General features: G+C 35.5%; 1 protein-coding gene across 2 annotated transcripts; it reads right to left on the bottom strand.

The window, feature by feature from the left end:
* Positions 1-2,073: 2,073 nt before the first annotated feature.
* LOC125196702 (kinesin-like protein KIN-14B) lies at positions 2,074-15,358 on the bottom strand. 2 transcript variants are annotated; one of them, XM_089064627.1, is made up of 23 exons: positions 15,071-15,358; positions 13,763-13,886; positions 13,337-13,423; positions 13,063-13,233; positions 12,882-12,988; positions 12,349-12,480; positions 11,216-11,394; positions 9,818-9,979; positions 9,236-9,327; positions 8,186-8,337; positions 7,864-8,037; positions 7,509-7,655; positions 6,390-6,569; positions 6,133-6,204; positions 5,946-5,998; positions 5,591-5,810; positions 4,699-4,890; positions 4,351-4,566; positions 3,767-4,114; positions 3,387-3,485; positions 3,155-3,295; positions 2,910-3,068; positions 2,074-2,835 (listed from the first exon to the last, which is right to left on the bottom strand). In XM_089064627.1, the coding sequence occupies exons 1-23, from the start codon at positions 15,251-15,253 to the stop codon at positions 2,377-2,379; spliced, it is 3,849 nt and encodes a 1,282-aa protein (XP_088920753.1). In that variant the 5' UTR covers positions 15,254-15,358; the 3' UTR covers positions 2,074-2,376. The 2 variants fall into 2 exon arrangements, with proteins under 2 accessions (XP_088920753.1, XP_088920754.1); XM_089064628.1 differs by lacking the exon at positions 13,337-13,423.
* Between the last annotated feature and the right edge of the window lie 212 nt (positions 15,359-15,570).

Below are 15,570 nucleotides of genomic sequence, written 5' to 3'. Positions count from 1 at the left end.
ATTGAATGTTTTAATGGTAGTTAAATATATTTTATTCTCTAATTATTTTTTCTTAAGAAATACTAATAAAGATTAAAGTATACTAATAATATATAAAAATTATATTCCCACGCTCTTTAAAAACAAATTTGAATTTTAAGAATATTGTAAAACAAATTATTAAAATATTAATTTTTATATAAACATAATACCAATAAATTAGAAATACTAGAAATTATAATACACATATTATCAGCGAATATTTTAAGGATAATTAAATATATTTTATTCTCCAATTATTTTTCTTGAGAAATACTAATAAAGATTAAAGTATATTAATAATATATAAAAATTATTTCCCATGTACACTCTTCTAAAACTAATTTATACTAGGAATATGAGAAGTAATGGAAAGACATTAATGCCCTTGGAGTGGCATTTAGGAAATAAATTGAGGATGAGAAGGGCATGAAAGACTGTAAATAGTGAAAAAGGACTTCAAATGATATTATAACCATACGTAGAGGTGTCTGATGCATTTTTTGAAACATAGGTACCTCCAACGTTCGATTAGCCATACATATGGGCTAATTTTGTAGTTCACTCTTTGTCAAAAGCAATTTTAGGCAAATATAGATTGAACCATCTTGTAATTATAGCCCACAAAACTGTCATTTTTAGATAACAGTGTACTACACAAATAGTCCCTGATCTTGTTAAAAAATGCACCAATGGTCTTTAAAAAAAATTATAGCCTATTTGGTCACTAGAAATTACATTTTTGGTACTCGTCGATTTTATACCCCTCTTCATTAAATGTCATGGAGGGCATTTTTGTTAACTGGAAATTACAGTTTTAGTACCTCTTCAATAATGCAATTATTTTAGACATACATAAAAGCACATTTTACAACAAAAAATAATTTTGAATTAATTCACTTAAATTTTTAAATAATTACTTAAATAACGTATAGATTAAGCTTTATAATAAAAAATTACTATAATTCACTTTAATATTTTTAGTAAAAAATATTACCTGCAAGAGTTCGCTTTAATTTACGTTAGATATGATTCACTTAAATTTTAATTATTATATTAAAAATTATTTGTCACTATACTATATTTTAATTAACATATTAAAATATTTATTTTTCACTTAAGTATATTAACATTTTTAAAATAAAAAATTACTATAGTTCACTATAATATTTTTTCTTCTCAAATTTAAAAATTTTAAGTAAAATAAATCCCACAAAGAATTTTCTATAATTTACTTTAATATTTATATTAAAAAGTATTACTATTAAATATAATTTTTTTCTTCGCAAACATACATATTAAGATTAAGCTGTATAATAAATAATATTTAATTTTAAAAATAAATAAAGCATAATTAAAATATTTGGTTTCTTATTTAAATTTTTTAAATCATAAAGCATCAAATATTATTTAAATGAAAGTATAATTGAGTTTATAAAAGAAAATGGTGTTGGAAGATAAAATGAAAAAAAATTAAAAGGAGAGTAGAAATGTCCAAAATGCCCCAGAACTTTAAATATTCACACTAGTGGTGCCTAGGATTACTTTAATCTTATCGTACCAAAAATGATATAAAAAAATTTTAGGGCCCGTTGGTGCATTTTTCGACAAGATCAGAGACTATACAATATATAATTATATTTCTCTCTCATTTAACATATTAAACAAAATCTCCTAAAATCTCATATCATACAAGTGTGACATCATTTATGACACGGATACCCTCCCGCCACATCTTCTTCCTATGTTGATCCATCATTCTATGTCACAACTCCCATAATAGGACGCCTTGTTCCCATGCCCCATTCCAAGCTTCTCACATTACTTTACACTTTCATTGTTTGAGTTGATAAATTAAAGTACAAGTAAACAATACTCTCTCTGTCCTTCAAGAATATGCATTTTGAGTTTGGCACAGATATTTATACACAATTAGTAAAGTAAGAGAGATGTAGAATTTTTTTTTTAAAATATTATTAGTAGAAAATGAGTCTCACCATATTAGAGATAAAAGAATTTCTAAAATTAGAAAATGCATATTCTTGTGAGACAGACTAAAAAGGAAAGAGTATATCATATTATTGTGGGATGAAGGGAGTATATAATGCTAAACCACTTCATGAAAAACAAGAAAATTACAAATACAAGGCCCAATGTATTTACATATCAATTGCATAAACATGGTGATAAGAGCAAGGGTTGCTACAACCAAACAAAAGCACAAAATTATACAAGGACCTGCTGTTTCCTGTTATGCCAACACATTCCATGTTTACTTCACAAATTCCCAACATAGCTAGAGTTCGGGCCGGGCTGGGTCCTCCGTGTATGATAGGTAATGCAACAAACAGACATATATCATGCTTTGATGTCCTTGAGCACACCCCCCTTCTCAAGCTCACCAACTAGGTCCCTCAGTGCAGGAACCTTCATGGCCAGGGTTCTGTACAGTCTCGAATATCGAGCTCGGGTTCCATCTGCTGTTCTAGCGAGAGCTAGCAGGCTCAGAGCCTCCGGGAGCTGTGCAAACACCTCTTTCATCTCCTCCAGGCTCATATGTTCGAGAACAGTAGGTCTTGGAACCACTCGCACAATCTCCCCGCCCTTGGGTTCCTGCACCTGTGCATCCGCCTTCACGACCAACTCCGACTTCGAGTTGGCTCCACATTTGATTATGAAGGGGGCCGTGGAGCCCGTGTTGAACTGCAACACGTTCCACTGTGCCACGTCGGTTTCAGAACCATGTATAGCGTCAGTAGAGAATTTGGTACTGGGTGGTGGTGCTTCCAGAAGCTTATCTTCCTCTTCTGCAGTTGACTGCATCGGATCACAGCAGAATACAAGTTTAAAGAAAGGACAAAAGGCATATATAAATTCATCGACATGCATACCTCTACAGCATGCCGAGCTTCTGAAATAAGCCTTTGAGCGCACGGATGGTCAATGTCAAGTAACGACGGCATCTGTTCAGAAAGTCCGTCTAGAGAGACGAGCATTGATCGCTTCTTGCTCTTGCTCAGCGCATTGACAGAAGCTTGCCTCATTAAATCCTGTTAATGCAGAATTTTTTCAAATTTCCAAGGTTTTTATCACAGAAAATATCATTCAAGAGGAGAAATTGGAGAAAGATGAAAACCTTGACTTGCTTCAGTATGCCGTCAAGGGAGATTAACGACGCGAGTCTTGCATCCTCAGCAGCTGTTGAAGGATTCCGAATAGGTGCAGCGCCATTTTCCAAATTTAACATCTCCACATCATTTTTCATTTGTTGCAAAATCTGGTTTGAGGAAACAGTTGTAATGGAATTTCAGTATTTGAGAAGTAAAGGCAACCATGAGAAAGAGAGTCTGTCATAATATAAAGCGGACCTTTCTTCTCTTGTGATCAACAGATTCGAGAGCTGAACGTAGCTTAGCTACTTGAGCAGAGTCCTCCGCTGCTTCAGTTGCCAAAGTACCAGCAATATCCTGATGGGCCGATGTAACTGTAGATATCAGTATGCGAAATATAACAAAAATACAATGCAATAAACAACAAACAGTCTATTGATAGACAATATAAAAAGGGATACAACAAAAGAACTAGATAATGACGTTCTGTTCAGCTGCACAAAGATGTATATTCAGATAAAACTGTAGGACACGAACTAGATAAAAACTGGATATAATAAAACCACTGGAACTAGAAAATGACGCTCTGTTCATAGCTGCAAAAAGATGCAAATCTAGATAAGACTGTAGGAATATACCTTCAAATGTTGCAGTTGTGAAGTATAAAGACGTCTGGCATATTCAGATAACAGCTGGCCAAGGGCATCAGTAGTCGGAGGCTGGGCAGCACCAAGTCCAGCCATCCAACCATCCATTATTGCTGTAGAGAGAAGTTCCAGTTGACCGGTTGCTCCAGCTACCGTGTCATCGGTAACAGAAAGGAAATCAAAGTTCTCTGCGAGCCAATTTCTGATTTGACGCTGGAGCTCACCCGCAGGGGTATGAACAAAAAGAGCTGCAAGAGCCTTGTTTCCAGTTGAGTAATTTTTTGCTTCTTCGGTTATTTCCCTGAGCTTTCCACCTGTTATATGCTGCCTCCATGCCTCCTGTATTTGTAAATCAGATTTGTCAAATATACTAGTCAGCATCTTGATTTCACTCAGTTAATGGGAAAAATCGGCAGAAGAACTGAGATACTGTTCATACAAATGAAATAAAAAAATTAGATACATGTCTACCAACAGAAGTACAACACAAGATAAGCTAGAAGGCAAAAGACATTAAGTCTAGTGATGACTGATGAGTACAGTTGGAATCAAGAAGGAAAACACGACTAAGTTACCTGATCAATTCCACGTATCTTAAGAACTACTGATGACAACTTTGACTTCTTTTCTGGTTTTATATTTACTTTAAACCCTTGAATTTGGTCCTCAACCAACATATTCCTTGAGCTGGAATCATAACCGACCGGAGATCTTCCAGGGCTGCTACTACGGCTAGAGCTTCTGCTACGTCCATTGCTAGGCTTCTCAAGAAAGCGCTCAACTGGAGGAACCTTACAACAAAGAAGACATTTTCACTTTTAAAACCCTTTTATTTTGTTTGGGTAGCATGAGACCTATTGTTTCAGTGACGGAGAAATTTTTGTCTATTCACTAGTAGATCAACACATGACGGGGGAGGGCACCTTAATTGATTGTAGCTCTGGTGACCGAGCAAGCAGGGACCGTATGTAGAGAATCCTAACACGGGAGACGAGCATGGTATCCATCACTCTTCTGGGCTCCATTTTACGAATAAAAGCAAAAACAGCATCTCTTATTTCAGCAAGGATTTCATGCTCTCTAGAAGCTCCTGCCTTAATGACTGCAGCCAGTACCTACCACATAGCGAATCAAGCAGTTATCAGGAAATTAAATTTCATGGAAGATGATGCCAATTCATTTTTTTAATAATCGGGCATTTCTTAGCTGAGACATATAACCATGTGCAATACCACCAGAAGGACGCAAACCACTAAAGGAAATAATAAATTTCAGCAAATATTTCAGAACTAGAACTATATTAAATAAAGCAATAAACGCAGCTATGTAGCTTTAGGAAGCTTGACAGTGGAAAATAGGTGTTTCATCAATAGATTGTGTGAGGATGAGTGCAGAGATTGTCATTAATGCTTGCTCTGGAACCAAGCTAATTTTCTCTAATCTTCTCTGATGCAAGAAGGTTTCCGGAGACTACTTATTTTGTAGGTTGAACTTGACTAGCAGATGCAATCATGTCATTCTTCATTACAATGAAGTTTAGGTTTCTCATCATCATGATAGAGCAACTATATGTTGCAAACCGTGTTTATAAGAAGAGGTCGAAGGTCCACAACTGCATAAGACAAAATACTGAAGAGAGCAGCGGTAAATGGAAGCAAGGTACCCAAGGGATGCACCAAGTCAATTCAATCCCCATAAAAACATAGAATTTCCAAATTCATAAACTAATGACATATAGAAGCAAGCAAGCAGCTGTCACATTTTAACTCTGACAGGTACAGTTGAATGCATGAAAATATGAGTATTGGTACTTACCAGCATCAAGAGCTTGTTAGCCCCATCTGAGATTGCAGCGAGGCTGTCATATTGCTCAGGATCAAAATCATTTAGAGCAGAAGTAAGATATTCGCCAGCTGGTGTAGTTTTGACAATGTCAGTACCAGTCTTAACCAATGTAATAGCTCTCTCAGTCTTTTCAGAAGCCAAAGGTGAAACACCATCACCAGCGTGTCCTTTGGCGTTGGCGTTTTCGTTCCTGTCAAAGATATTCAACTAGAGGAGTCAGACATATCAATCGTGAAACTAAATAGAAGAGTACGGACAGAGGAAATCAATTTCATCAGAGAAGTCATGAACAAAAGATAAACGAGTTAGCAAACAGGAAAAACACCTTTGCAAGTCACGAGACTGACTAAGTGGTGCCTTGGAAGATGGGCTTGATACCTGAGAGAATATAGATCAAGCAAGTAATGAGTATGTCCACAAATATCAAATAATGACTAGAATAAGATTATACGACAGAGACACAGCCTGTGGAAAAATAACAGCTCTGAAAAAAGTGATATATAGATTAAAACCTGTGGAGGTCCAGCTGAAGAAGCTTTTTCTGTTAGTCTCTCAAACAACTTCTCATTCTCTTCATGCAACCTCTGCCAAATAATGAAACCAAAGAGGCCAACTTACTACCTAGCATTTAAGAATGATACCAACAAAGATACAATGCCTCTATGTAATTTTAACAAAATTTGCTGATGAGAAAAGAAAGATAGGTGAAAAGGAAGGAGCAAATGTATCAGATTAAATCATTTTGTGGACAGTTAGCACAGTCAAGTACCTCAATGAGTGCATCCCGTTTCTTCAGTTCATCTTCAAGTCTCTTAGTAACAGCAGCAGAATCCATGTCGTCCCCTGTGTCTTTGCTGCTTGAATTCTCTTCAGCTTGCGATATAGAGCCATTTGTTGTCCTAGTTTCACGAGCCTCGTTCAATTGTGACTCAACATTCTTCAGTTTGGCCTACACAGAGGCAACAAACATGATGAGAATTAAAGATTTAGTCGTATTCACAAGGATATACTGTGAAGCTCAGCAATATAGCAGCATCTGACTCATTGCTTCTTAATTCCAGACATGACATCAAAATAAGTTAATAAACCACAGAACATGCTTATGCAGTTCTTAACATGAACATAAATTCGGAATATTTGGCACATAATGCAACCATCTCTAAATTATACCTGCATCACTATTTACCAGTTCACTTGAACATTAAACAAATCATGTTTCTTAAACTTTATTATGAAGGATGGTAAGTTCTCGTTCAAGGGCCACCAAGCACTATAAACATGCAATATGTAGTTATGTAGTACAAATTTTGTATGCGAATGTTTTTTCTCCTGTTATACCTGAAAGCTGTTACCTTTTGTCAGATAACCAGAAACATGATGCAGAGTCATCAAAGAGTGACCACCAAGAACAAAGCCACCCTATCCAGTTATGCTGATCTCATTAACCACTTTCATTCTTAAGTATATTTCTCCATCAACAAATTTATTAATTTATCTGGTCAGTACATCCCCAAACCCCAAACCTAGAAAGAAAAAAAAATAAACCCTCACCACAAGCTAGACAAGATAAAGTTTAACAAAGAAAATGGTACTTATTGACATCATTGTAATATAAAGCCACAGAGGAACTGCTAAAAATTTTCTATGACCCTGAACCCAATTCGAAGTACCACCATCACAACTTGTCTGTATACCTGGAAGACAGGGAACAAACTCATGGCTCCATTGTTCAGTTTTAACTTTAACATATAAGAAGCATGCTGCATTTCATCATCTTTATGAGAAGCGTGATATCAATCAATACAGGAGTAGTGCAGGATCGAGGTCAATGATAACAGAAAATCTACCATTAAGATGAAAGGACCTAATACAGAATGTCTGAGCCAACCTGCAACATTTGAATTGCTGATTCCTTTTCTTCAATCTGCAATTTCTGTTCTTGCTCCACTTGTAAAAACTGAGTTACTTGGTTCCTTAGTTGCAGGTTCTGATCCTTTTCTACCTTAAACTTATCCGCAAGCATTATATTCTCTGTCTGCAATGACGGGGTCAAAAAATTCCAGATTGTCAGATAGATAAACCAAAAAAAGTACAAATTAATCAGTTCAAGAAGCATAATCGGAACATCATATGGGCCCGAAAAGTATTGCAAATTACAAGTACTCCATAGCTAAAAAAGAGTTTGACAGAATAATCCAGCATTTTACAAGCACTCAATAGCTGAAACGCATGGTGCTACAAACCTTCAAATCTGACTGCAATGTGAAAGAAACTTTCCAAGCTTTCTGAACTTCATTGAAGAGCAGAACACACTGGTCATCTGCGAACTTTAAATCCTGTTTTAGCCCCATGCTTTCCAGCTTCAATTCACTGACTTCCTTTACCTTTTCAAGCAATTCATTACGTGCATCATTGGCCTGCAAGAAATTTTGCAGAATAAATAAGAAGATAATTTCACATATACTTTTATCTTGCCATTCTTTTGCAAAAATGCATGCATCGTGAGTTTTGTCAGTAATGATTACACAAATGAGCCCAACCAAAAAAGAAATTGAGCAGACTTACAATATCTTTCCAGTTCTTGATTGTATCTCGATTACCAAGGCTTAACATAGCATTTCGGGCCCTAGAAGAAAAATTAAGCGAAGATAGTGTCTCAGACATGTTGGGTACATTAGGGCAGATGTTAACAATCATCAATGTTATTGAGCTTCCACCTGCATACCAAACAATGCTACACAGTCAAGTCTAAGACATTGAGAAAATCCAAAAATTTTAGAATAAAAAACAAGTTAACAGCCATTTCCAATGGCATGAGGAAGATAATGGATGCAAGAGACGTAAAGGGTAGTCAACATACATGCCTTGACCAACGACCATAGCAAAGTATTCATGCAGCTGGGTCAAAAAAGCTCTAGCATATATCATACAGGGGCAAATCTAGTAAGGTGGTACTTGGTAGGAGGGGCATTTGCCCCACCTCAAATTTTTTTCCCCATAGATATATTGTCTGTTTTAAAATTTATTTCTTTTAATTTTTCACTAAATGCCCCTCCTCAAATTCTTAAATTTTCTTCATAGATAAATTTGCCCGCTTCCCTACAAATTCCTGGCTCCGCCCCTGGTAGCATATACATAACAGTAAGAAGCATTGGGTTGGTGCCACTTGCGAGTTGAGAGATCCTTGTAGTAGCACAGAACGATTTAAATTGTAGGAAAAACTAAAATATTCACTTTGAATCATAAGACATAGAACACTCTTATAACTCCGAACTGTCTCTGCTACGACATTGAAAACAGCGTGTGTATTCACACAAGGCTTTCCCTAGTTCAAGGGCTCTTTGTCCCCAAAAGAAAATTATCAGAAACTTGTCCAACTCTCTGCACATATTTTGTTGCACATCCTACTAGTTGTAACCATCTCTGAATTCAGATACAAATGGACAGTAGCAAAGATATCAGTCCTACACACTCTGTAAAAAATACCCATGGATTCACAATCAGATGCAGTAGATAGCCACTTCGAAAAACACATTTATAGTGATTGGCCATGCAATGGTGACAGAGAAGGGACATATATAAAAGAATTAAAAACCAGAGCATGACACCTATTACCTAGTGAATCTGCAAGAACTTTTGTCAGCATTGAGTTCTCATATGGAATATCATCCTTCATTGAAGTTAAGGATGCCAAAACATCACCCAATCTGCACAGAGAATGTTGTAATTCTACATAAGAGAACAAGGAGACAATAGCACAATGAAATCAACAGCATGGATAGAAAAAACCAAAAGATTAGCACAAGTTAACAACAATAAATACCTTAGCGTCGGCATAGAGCAATAAGTTAAAAGGTAAACTATGTACACGTCAACAGGATAGATAGTATTTTCCTAGATGGTGCAATAGTTCATACTTCATACACACACAGAAAAAACAAAAAAAACTCTCAACATCAAGTTAGTGATTAAATAAAACTAAACAGAGCATCATGCATAGGAAATCCATATGACATGTAGATACGAGACAATTACATGTCAAAATGCATCAGAAATGCAATTAAAATTAATGAAAGCAACCAGAGCTACAGCAATTGTCTTGTATCATCAACTTCAAGTTCAGACACATAGAAGATGTCCAAATTGAAGATAAGGAATTGCAGTGTCAATGGGACAACAAAATTATGTAAAACTTACGCTGAGAGGGATTTTAAGACATGCAGCAATTCCGTTGCACGTTCCCCAGTTTCATCCTCTACACCCGTACTTTCACTTCCAGCCAAATCAACTAGGGAAAGCTTGCTGTATGTGTTTTCACCTGTGATCAAGTTTTTATGGTATATGTGTATAAACACAATCCTACAAAATACAAACACAAGAGAAAAAATAAAGGAATGAGAAGAAAATAGGAAGTAAGGTTTTATTTTCTCCCAAATAGAAAGTGGAATACAACATGCAAAGACAAATACATGACTCAATTAATTTCTTAGTTTTGAAAATGCAATATTAATTGCAAACATGTCACCTCCCATTCCAATAATAGTAATGTAACATATGAAATGCAGAAAAAGTAGAAAAAGTGTTCTTCGTAGTTTGTAGTTTGAATTTGATATGGAGCATTTCGCTTTTCGATTGTGGAGTTCAGCAGTGGTTATATTCCTAAACTTTCAACCATGTAAAATCCAGGATGTGTTATTTTTCTACTAAGCTGATTATAAAATAGTAACACCACTAAAAAGCCCAAACTTCTAGTTCCTAATTGAACGTAATAACCTAGAGCGTTAGCATCAAAGCAACAAAACTTTTGCAGTTCTTAGACCACAAAGGAAAATATTTTCAGCAGCACCACAACCTACAAAAGATCCTCTCCTCGCCAATTAAATTTTAATAGTTTTTGCATCAAGCCAGCAAACTTCATCCAAATAAATATCAGAAAAGAAACTCCATCATTATTGTACAAGCTTCATCCAACTATAATAATAGTTTTTGCAACAAGTACAAGCCATCCAAACCTTTGCATTTCACAGACCACTAAGGACTGTAATATCAGCAGAACCACAATTTACAAAAGAACTATCCTCCAATTTTAATACCCCAATAAAAATCAGAAACAAGCTCCATCATTGTTGTGCATACTTCGTCCAACTAACAAATATAATATGACTTTAATGAATCATTTCACTTGGACCCACTAGTTACATACTATATCCCAACATTTTACTGAGCAGTATTGTGGAAACACATCAATGGGAACATTTCAAAACTATAAATGTTTATATTATATGCCCACTACTTCTTCATGTAAACATATCATTATCCACACAGCTTAAGGGTGCTATAGATAACTTTTGATGTAGAGAGCTACTCAAGAAAACTGCCATCTTTCACATATATGTATTTGTCTCAGTTTATCATTGGCATCAAACATGTATTTGTTCCAAAAGAAAATGACGAAGGGGTGACAAAAACAGTGTAAAATAATAATACAACAGTAATAAGTAAAAGAAGAACAAAAACACAAATATGCAACAGATGAATAAAACACAAATAAGTAAGAGAATCATAAAGAAAGGCAATAAAATTGATGAACCATACAGATGAGAAACTTTAAACTTCAAGGTGTCAGTTCCTCGGTTCTGAAAAGCTGTTTTGAGAATCCTGTTGAACTCTAAAGGATTCTCAACTTTTTCCTGGACAAGTTCTAAAACATAATTCAGTGACCCAACATAGACCTTTGGTTGAGTACTTCCACATTCCAGAAGCAAATCTGTTATCTACAAAAAAAAAAAAAGTGAGGTGCAACATCAGCATCAGATGCTAATGATGCTCGATTGCATAAAGTGGAAAATTAATTTCAGGTAGAGTCTGATAGAATATTCTAAAATGCAAAAGCTGCATGTAACTAATTACTAAACTGTACATGGCTTGCAATGTTTAAATGCATTACTATCCATATGAATTAGAGATAATATAATGTACTTATTATTAGTCCAATAAATCAATAGTTCAGCTGTTCAGATACCAGTAAAATGAGTCATTTACTCCAAATAAATCATCTTTGAAACTCACGCACTTAAATAATTATGTTCTTCCAATCCTTATATTTTCTTCTTGTATTGAAGTGGAGATTCTCTTCAGCAACCAGAGAGGGTAACGGATCATCTTATTTGCCCTTACTTAAGACTCCTTATGTCCTGCTATTAGTGGCCTACTTGATTTCAGAACATAGATTGAGAAAGTTTTGTTGTAAAGAGGTAGGATCCACTTAAGTTAACTAACTTTTTGTATATAAAAAGTTTCCTTTTCTGTACTAGGCCACTTATAGTTAAGACAGTCCGATGAGGTATATAAGACACTCAGAGCAGGACACAAGGAGTAATGTTTATCTCAAAGAATTCAAACACATGGAAATCAATGATTGTAAAAAAGATTAAATATCAGTTCAATGTAAAAGTCATTGAATTATTGTTTTGGTCTTCACTTTCCTCTTTAGGTCTAGAAAATATTTTCATTGGGTCTGCAGTAAAATTAATTTTAAGTCAAACTTTCTTTTTCGTTTCTTTTTTCCAGCACTTATACTTAATTTCTAATAGGTGTTGCCAAAATTTCAGAACAAGATACGACATGCCAAATATCCATGGCAATGGGAGGTGCATGCAAATAACTAAATAACCCATCATAAAAAGAAGTTGAATGGTAACTGTGTTATGATGTAGATGGGGAGGAACCTGTTCATTATAAAGCTCAAAAACTGAAACTGAGAAATTATAACAAGAAGTTGAAGTTGCATCTGAGTTGGATAGATCAAAGAGCTCCTCAAAAGATCGAGCATACAGACCACGATCGTGATTAGATCCTTCCTGGAAGGAGATGAGAAGAATATCAGAAAACGGAGTAAACCGCATTTTATGAACACAATCATTTATAATATGGATACACCTTACTCATGAGATATGACCCCAACCAATTCGACCATAGAGGCCAACAATAGACAATAGCTGTCCCCGTGAATATTATTGAGTTTTTAACACAAAAGAGCCCTCATTCTACATCTTTTAATACAGTTCACTAGAATTGAATGAATAAAAAGAAAATTATATATCAACGATTACATGCCCCATGTACTATATAAATATACAATATGTCAAATAAACATATGTATCAGAGAAATAAAGAAATGTATAAGATACATTGCAGTCAATGAACAATAGTGAACAAATATAGCATGTGTACAGTACTGCAGGATGTGAAAGAGGAGTACCATAGTATGCGTCTTTCCTGAAGAGGTCTGTCCATATGCAAATAGAGAAACATTAAATCCATGTAAAGCTGACTGAACAAATGGCTGAATATCAGCAAAGAGATCGGCTGCATAAACAAAGCTCATAAGTTAGTACAGTTCTTTAAACAGCTGAAGCAAAGGAAGTGAAACAGGATTCGACCTTGTCCAATTTGAGGCCCATAAACCCGGTCAAACTCAAAATCCTTCTTTGGATTGGAGAGACTGTCATCATTGGTGTTTATTCGTAGAGTATTATCATCAGGAAATTCTACAATATCTGGGCCTTCATCTTCAAATAGAGGCCTTACACGACAAAACACCTTCACATTTCCTGCAATATGTTTGTTTAGCAGGTTCAGATTGGTGTGATTATCGTGCGTATAGCCTTTTGGATTACATGAGAATTCCAGAGATCTTTAAGCATAAATAAGTACCTTTGGCCGTTAATAAGTCATTAAATAAATTTTTCTTCTCACATAGTAGTGGAAAGATTCTAGCTTCCGTTTCAAGGGCAGCCTGATCTGGAAGTAGGTGGTTTATGTCCGGTTAGCCAACTATATTGATTCATATGCATAAAAAGATACTATTAATAGGTTAATATCTCTAAACCTCATGAACAAAATTTAAGCCCAATTTGCAGCAGCAGGAGAGGTCCCTAAGAAGTATAAAGTTACAGCAGCAAAAGACACTAACTAGCATTAGAGAGGATGTCGGCATTATGGTGGGAATGGTGCAACCCAAAACATTGGGTAATGCAATTGGTCAATATAACAGTTTTGACTAAAGTTGATGACTCAGAGCCAAATTTTAGTCTAGCTCAAAACCAACATAAAATGCTGACACAAATGGGCACACATTACCTAATTTACGAGTCTTATCAGCGAGTACACCTAAGTAACGTGTTACTCGATCAAGTTTTGCACTGGAATATTCTTGAAGATCGATCGCTTCTTGTCTTAACTGCAAGTGATCTTCTCTGACAAGCTGCTCAAACAAAGTAAAGTTGACAATTTCAATGCGGAGTAGGAGCAAACTTGTTCCGAATTTCCAATCAATAGGTGAAGAAAGTAAAAGTAAAACAAACATGTTGAACACCCAACACAGTTTACGAAAACCATGCTAATAGTACTTAAGAGTATGTGAAACCCTTAAACATTAAATAAAGCTCTAGACTGAACTCCAAAAGTGGCCATGAAAGAATATTGCTCACCAGAAGCAAGAAATATACATGAATTACTTAGCTGCAGTAAACACCTATTACTATTTACTATTCAGATAATCAAGGAAAGAGACTGTCCTTCTAGCTAAAAGCATCCCTCCCAAGCCTCTTTAGTTCTTAAAATTTGTTACCAGAACTGATATATATCATTTTGAGATGATCGTCCGTATGCAAGACAGTGTGCTGGACATCAATAAGAATATAACCAACAGACACAAGATTCAGAATCTTCAATATGACCATTCTAGAAGTGTAACTATAATAATTCGGAAAAAGGATCCTTCCTACAGTAGCCAACCTTTTACCAGAGTTCTCTATTTCTTACTCCCTCCGTCCCACCATAAACGACTTGTATTCCTTTTTGGGACATCTCACATAAAATGAGTCATTTCGTTTTTTGGAAAAATATAACACAATTACTCTCTTATTTTATTCTCTCTTCACTCTTCTACTTTATTCATTCTAGAAATATATGCTGGACAAAATTAGTAGGGGCATCTAAACTCAAGCACTTTCTTAAACCAATGTCATTTCATAGTCTTCGAGTTCATTTAATAGCATTTCCGAAAATACAGTGTTAAAAAGAAGAAAAAAAGCACTCCCTCTGTGGCACTGTGGTAGAAACATTTTGGTTTAAGCATTCATTTTAAAAAAATCAATAATAAATAGTTAAAATGAAAGAAAGAGTAAATTAAGATTATCATCTCCTTACTTTATTATTTCTCACTTTTAACTATTTATTATTATCAATTTTTTAAAATGAAATGCGTACAGTAAGTGGGAGGGAAGGAGTAAACTCTTTGTTGATTTGGTTAGAAGTTAAGAAGGAGTGAGCAGCAAGACAGTGACCTTGATTGTCATTCTCAAACCCTCAAATTCTCAAAGCATTTCCGAATATACAGTGTTCTTTTTTTATTCAAAGTTAAGGAGTGAGCAGCAAGACAGTGACCTTGAGTTTGTCGTTCAAGCGTAGGAGCTTGGAGATGACGACTTGGTTGGCGAGGTCGGACTGCGACGATATCGAGGTCGAGTAGCGGCGAGGCACCCTCCGGTAATCATCTCTCTGGCTCTGCTCCACGGATTTCTTGGGCTCGAAACCCGCCACTTCCCAGTTCCACCGATTATTGCTCATCCTCAACTGTAAATTCCCAAAAATCGAAATGAAGAAGTCATGTACAAGTACGAAGCTCTCTTCTTCTTGGCCTCTCAAACTTTGGCTTCTTCGGTTTTAGCGTAATCCAATTCAAATAATTTAGTGGTGACAGCATCGCGCCTGACTCCGTGGATTGTAGGTGGGACACATTTGGGCATTTGGGTCCACAAAAAAGCTTTTTTACTACGTGCACTGCGTTTTTTTAAAAAAAAACTATTTTATTATTCTTTATTTAAATTACAACACTCCTCTGCAATATTGCAAAAGCTGAAAAATGTAAATTGTGTCAAATGGCT

Source organism: Salvia hispanica, chromosome 2 (assembly GCF_029641045.1).
Source record: "Salvia hispanica isolate PSC_SH4W2 chromosome 2, Shi_PSC_v1, whole genome shotgun sequence".
Lineage (NCBI taxonomy): Eukaryota > Viridiplantae > Streptophyta > Magnoliopsida > Lamiales > Lamiaceae > Salvia > Salvia hispanica.
The sequence above is the reverse complement of the archived record's forward strand: the minus strand, read 5'-3'. Positions and strand labels throughout refer to the sequence as shown.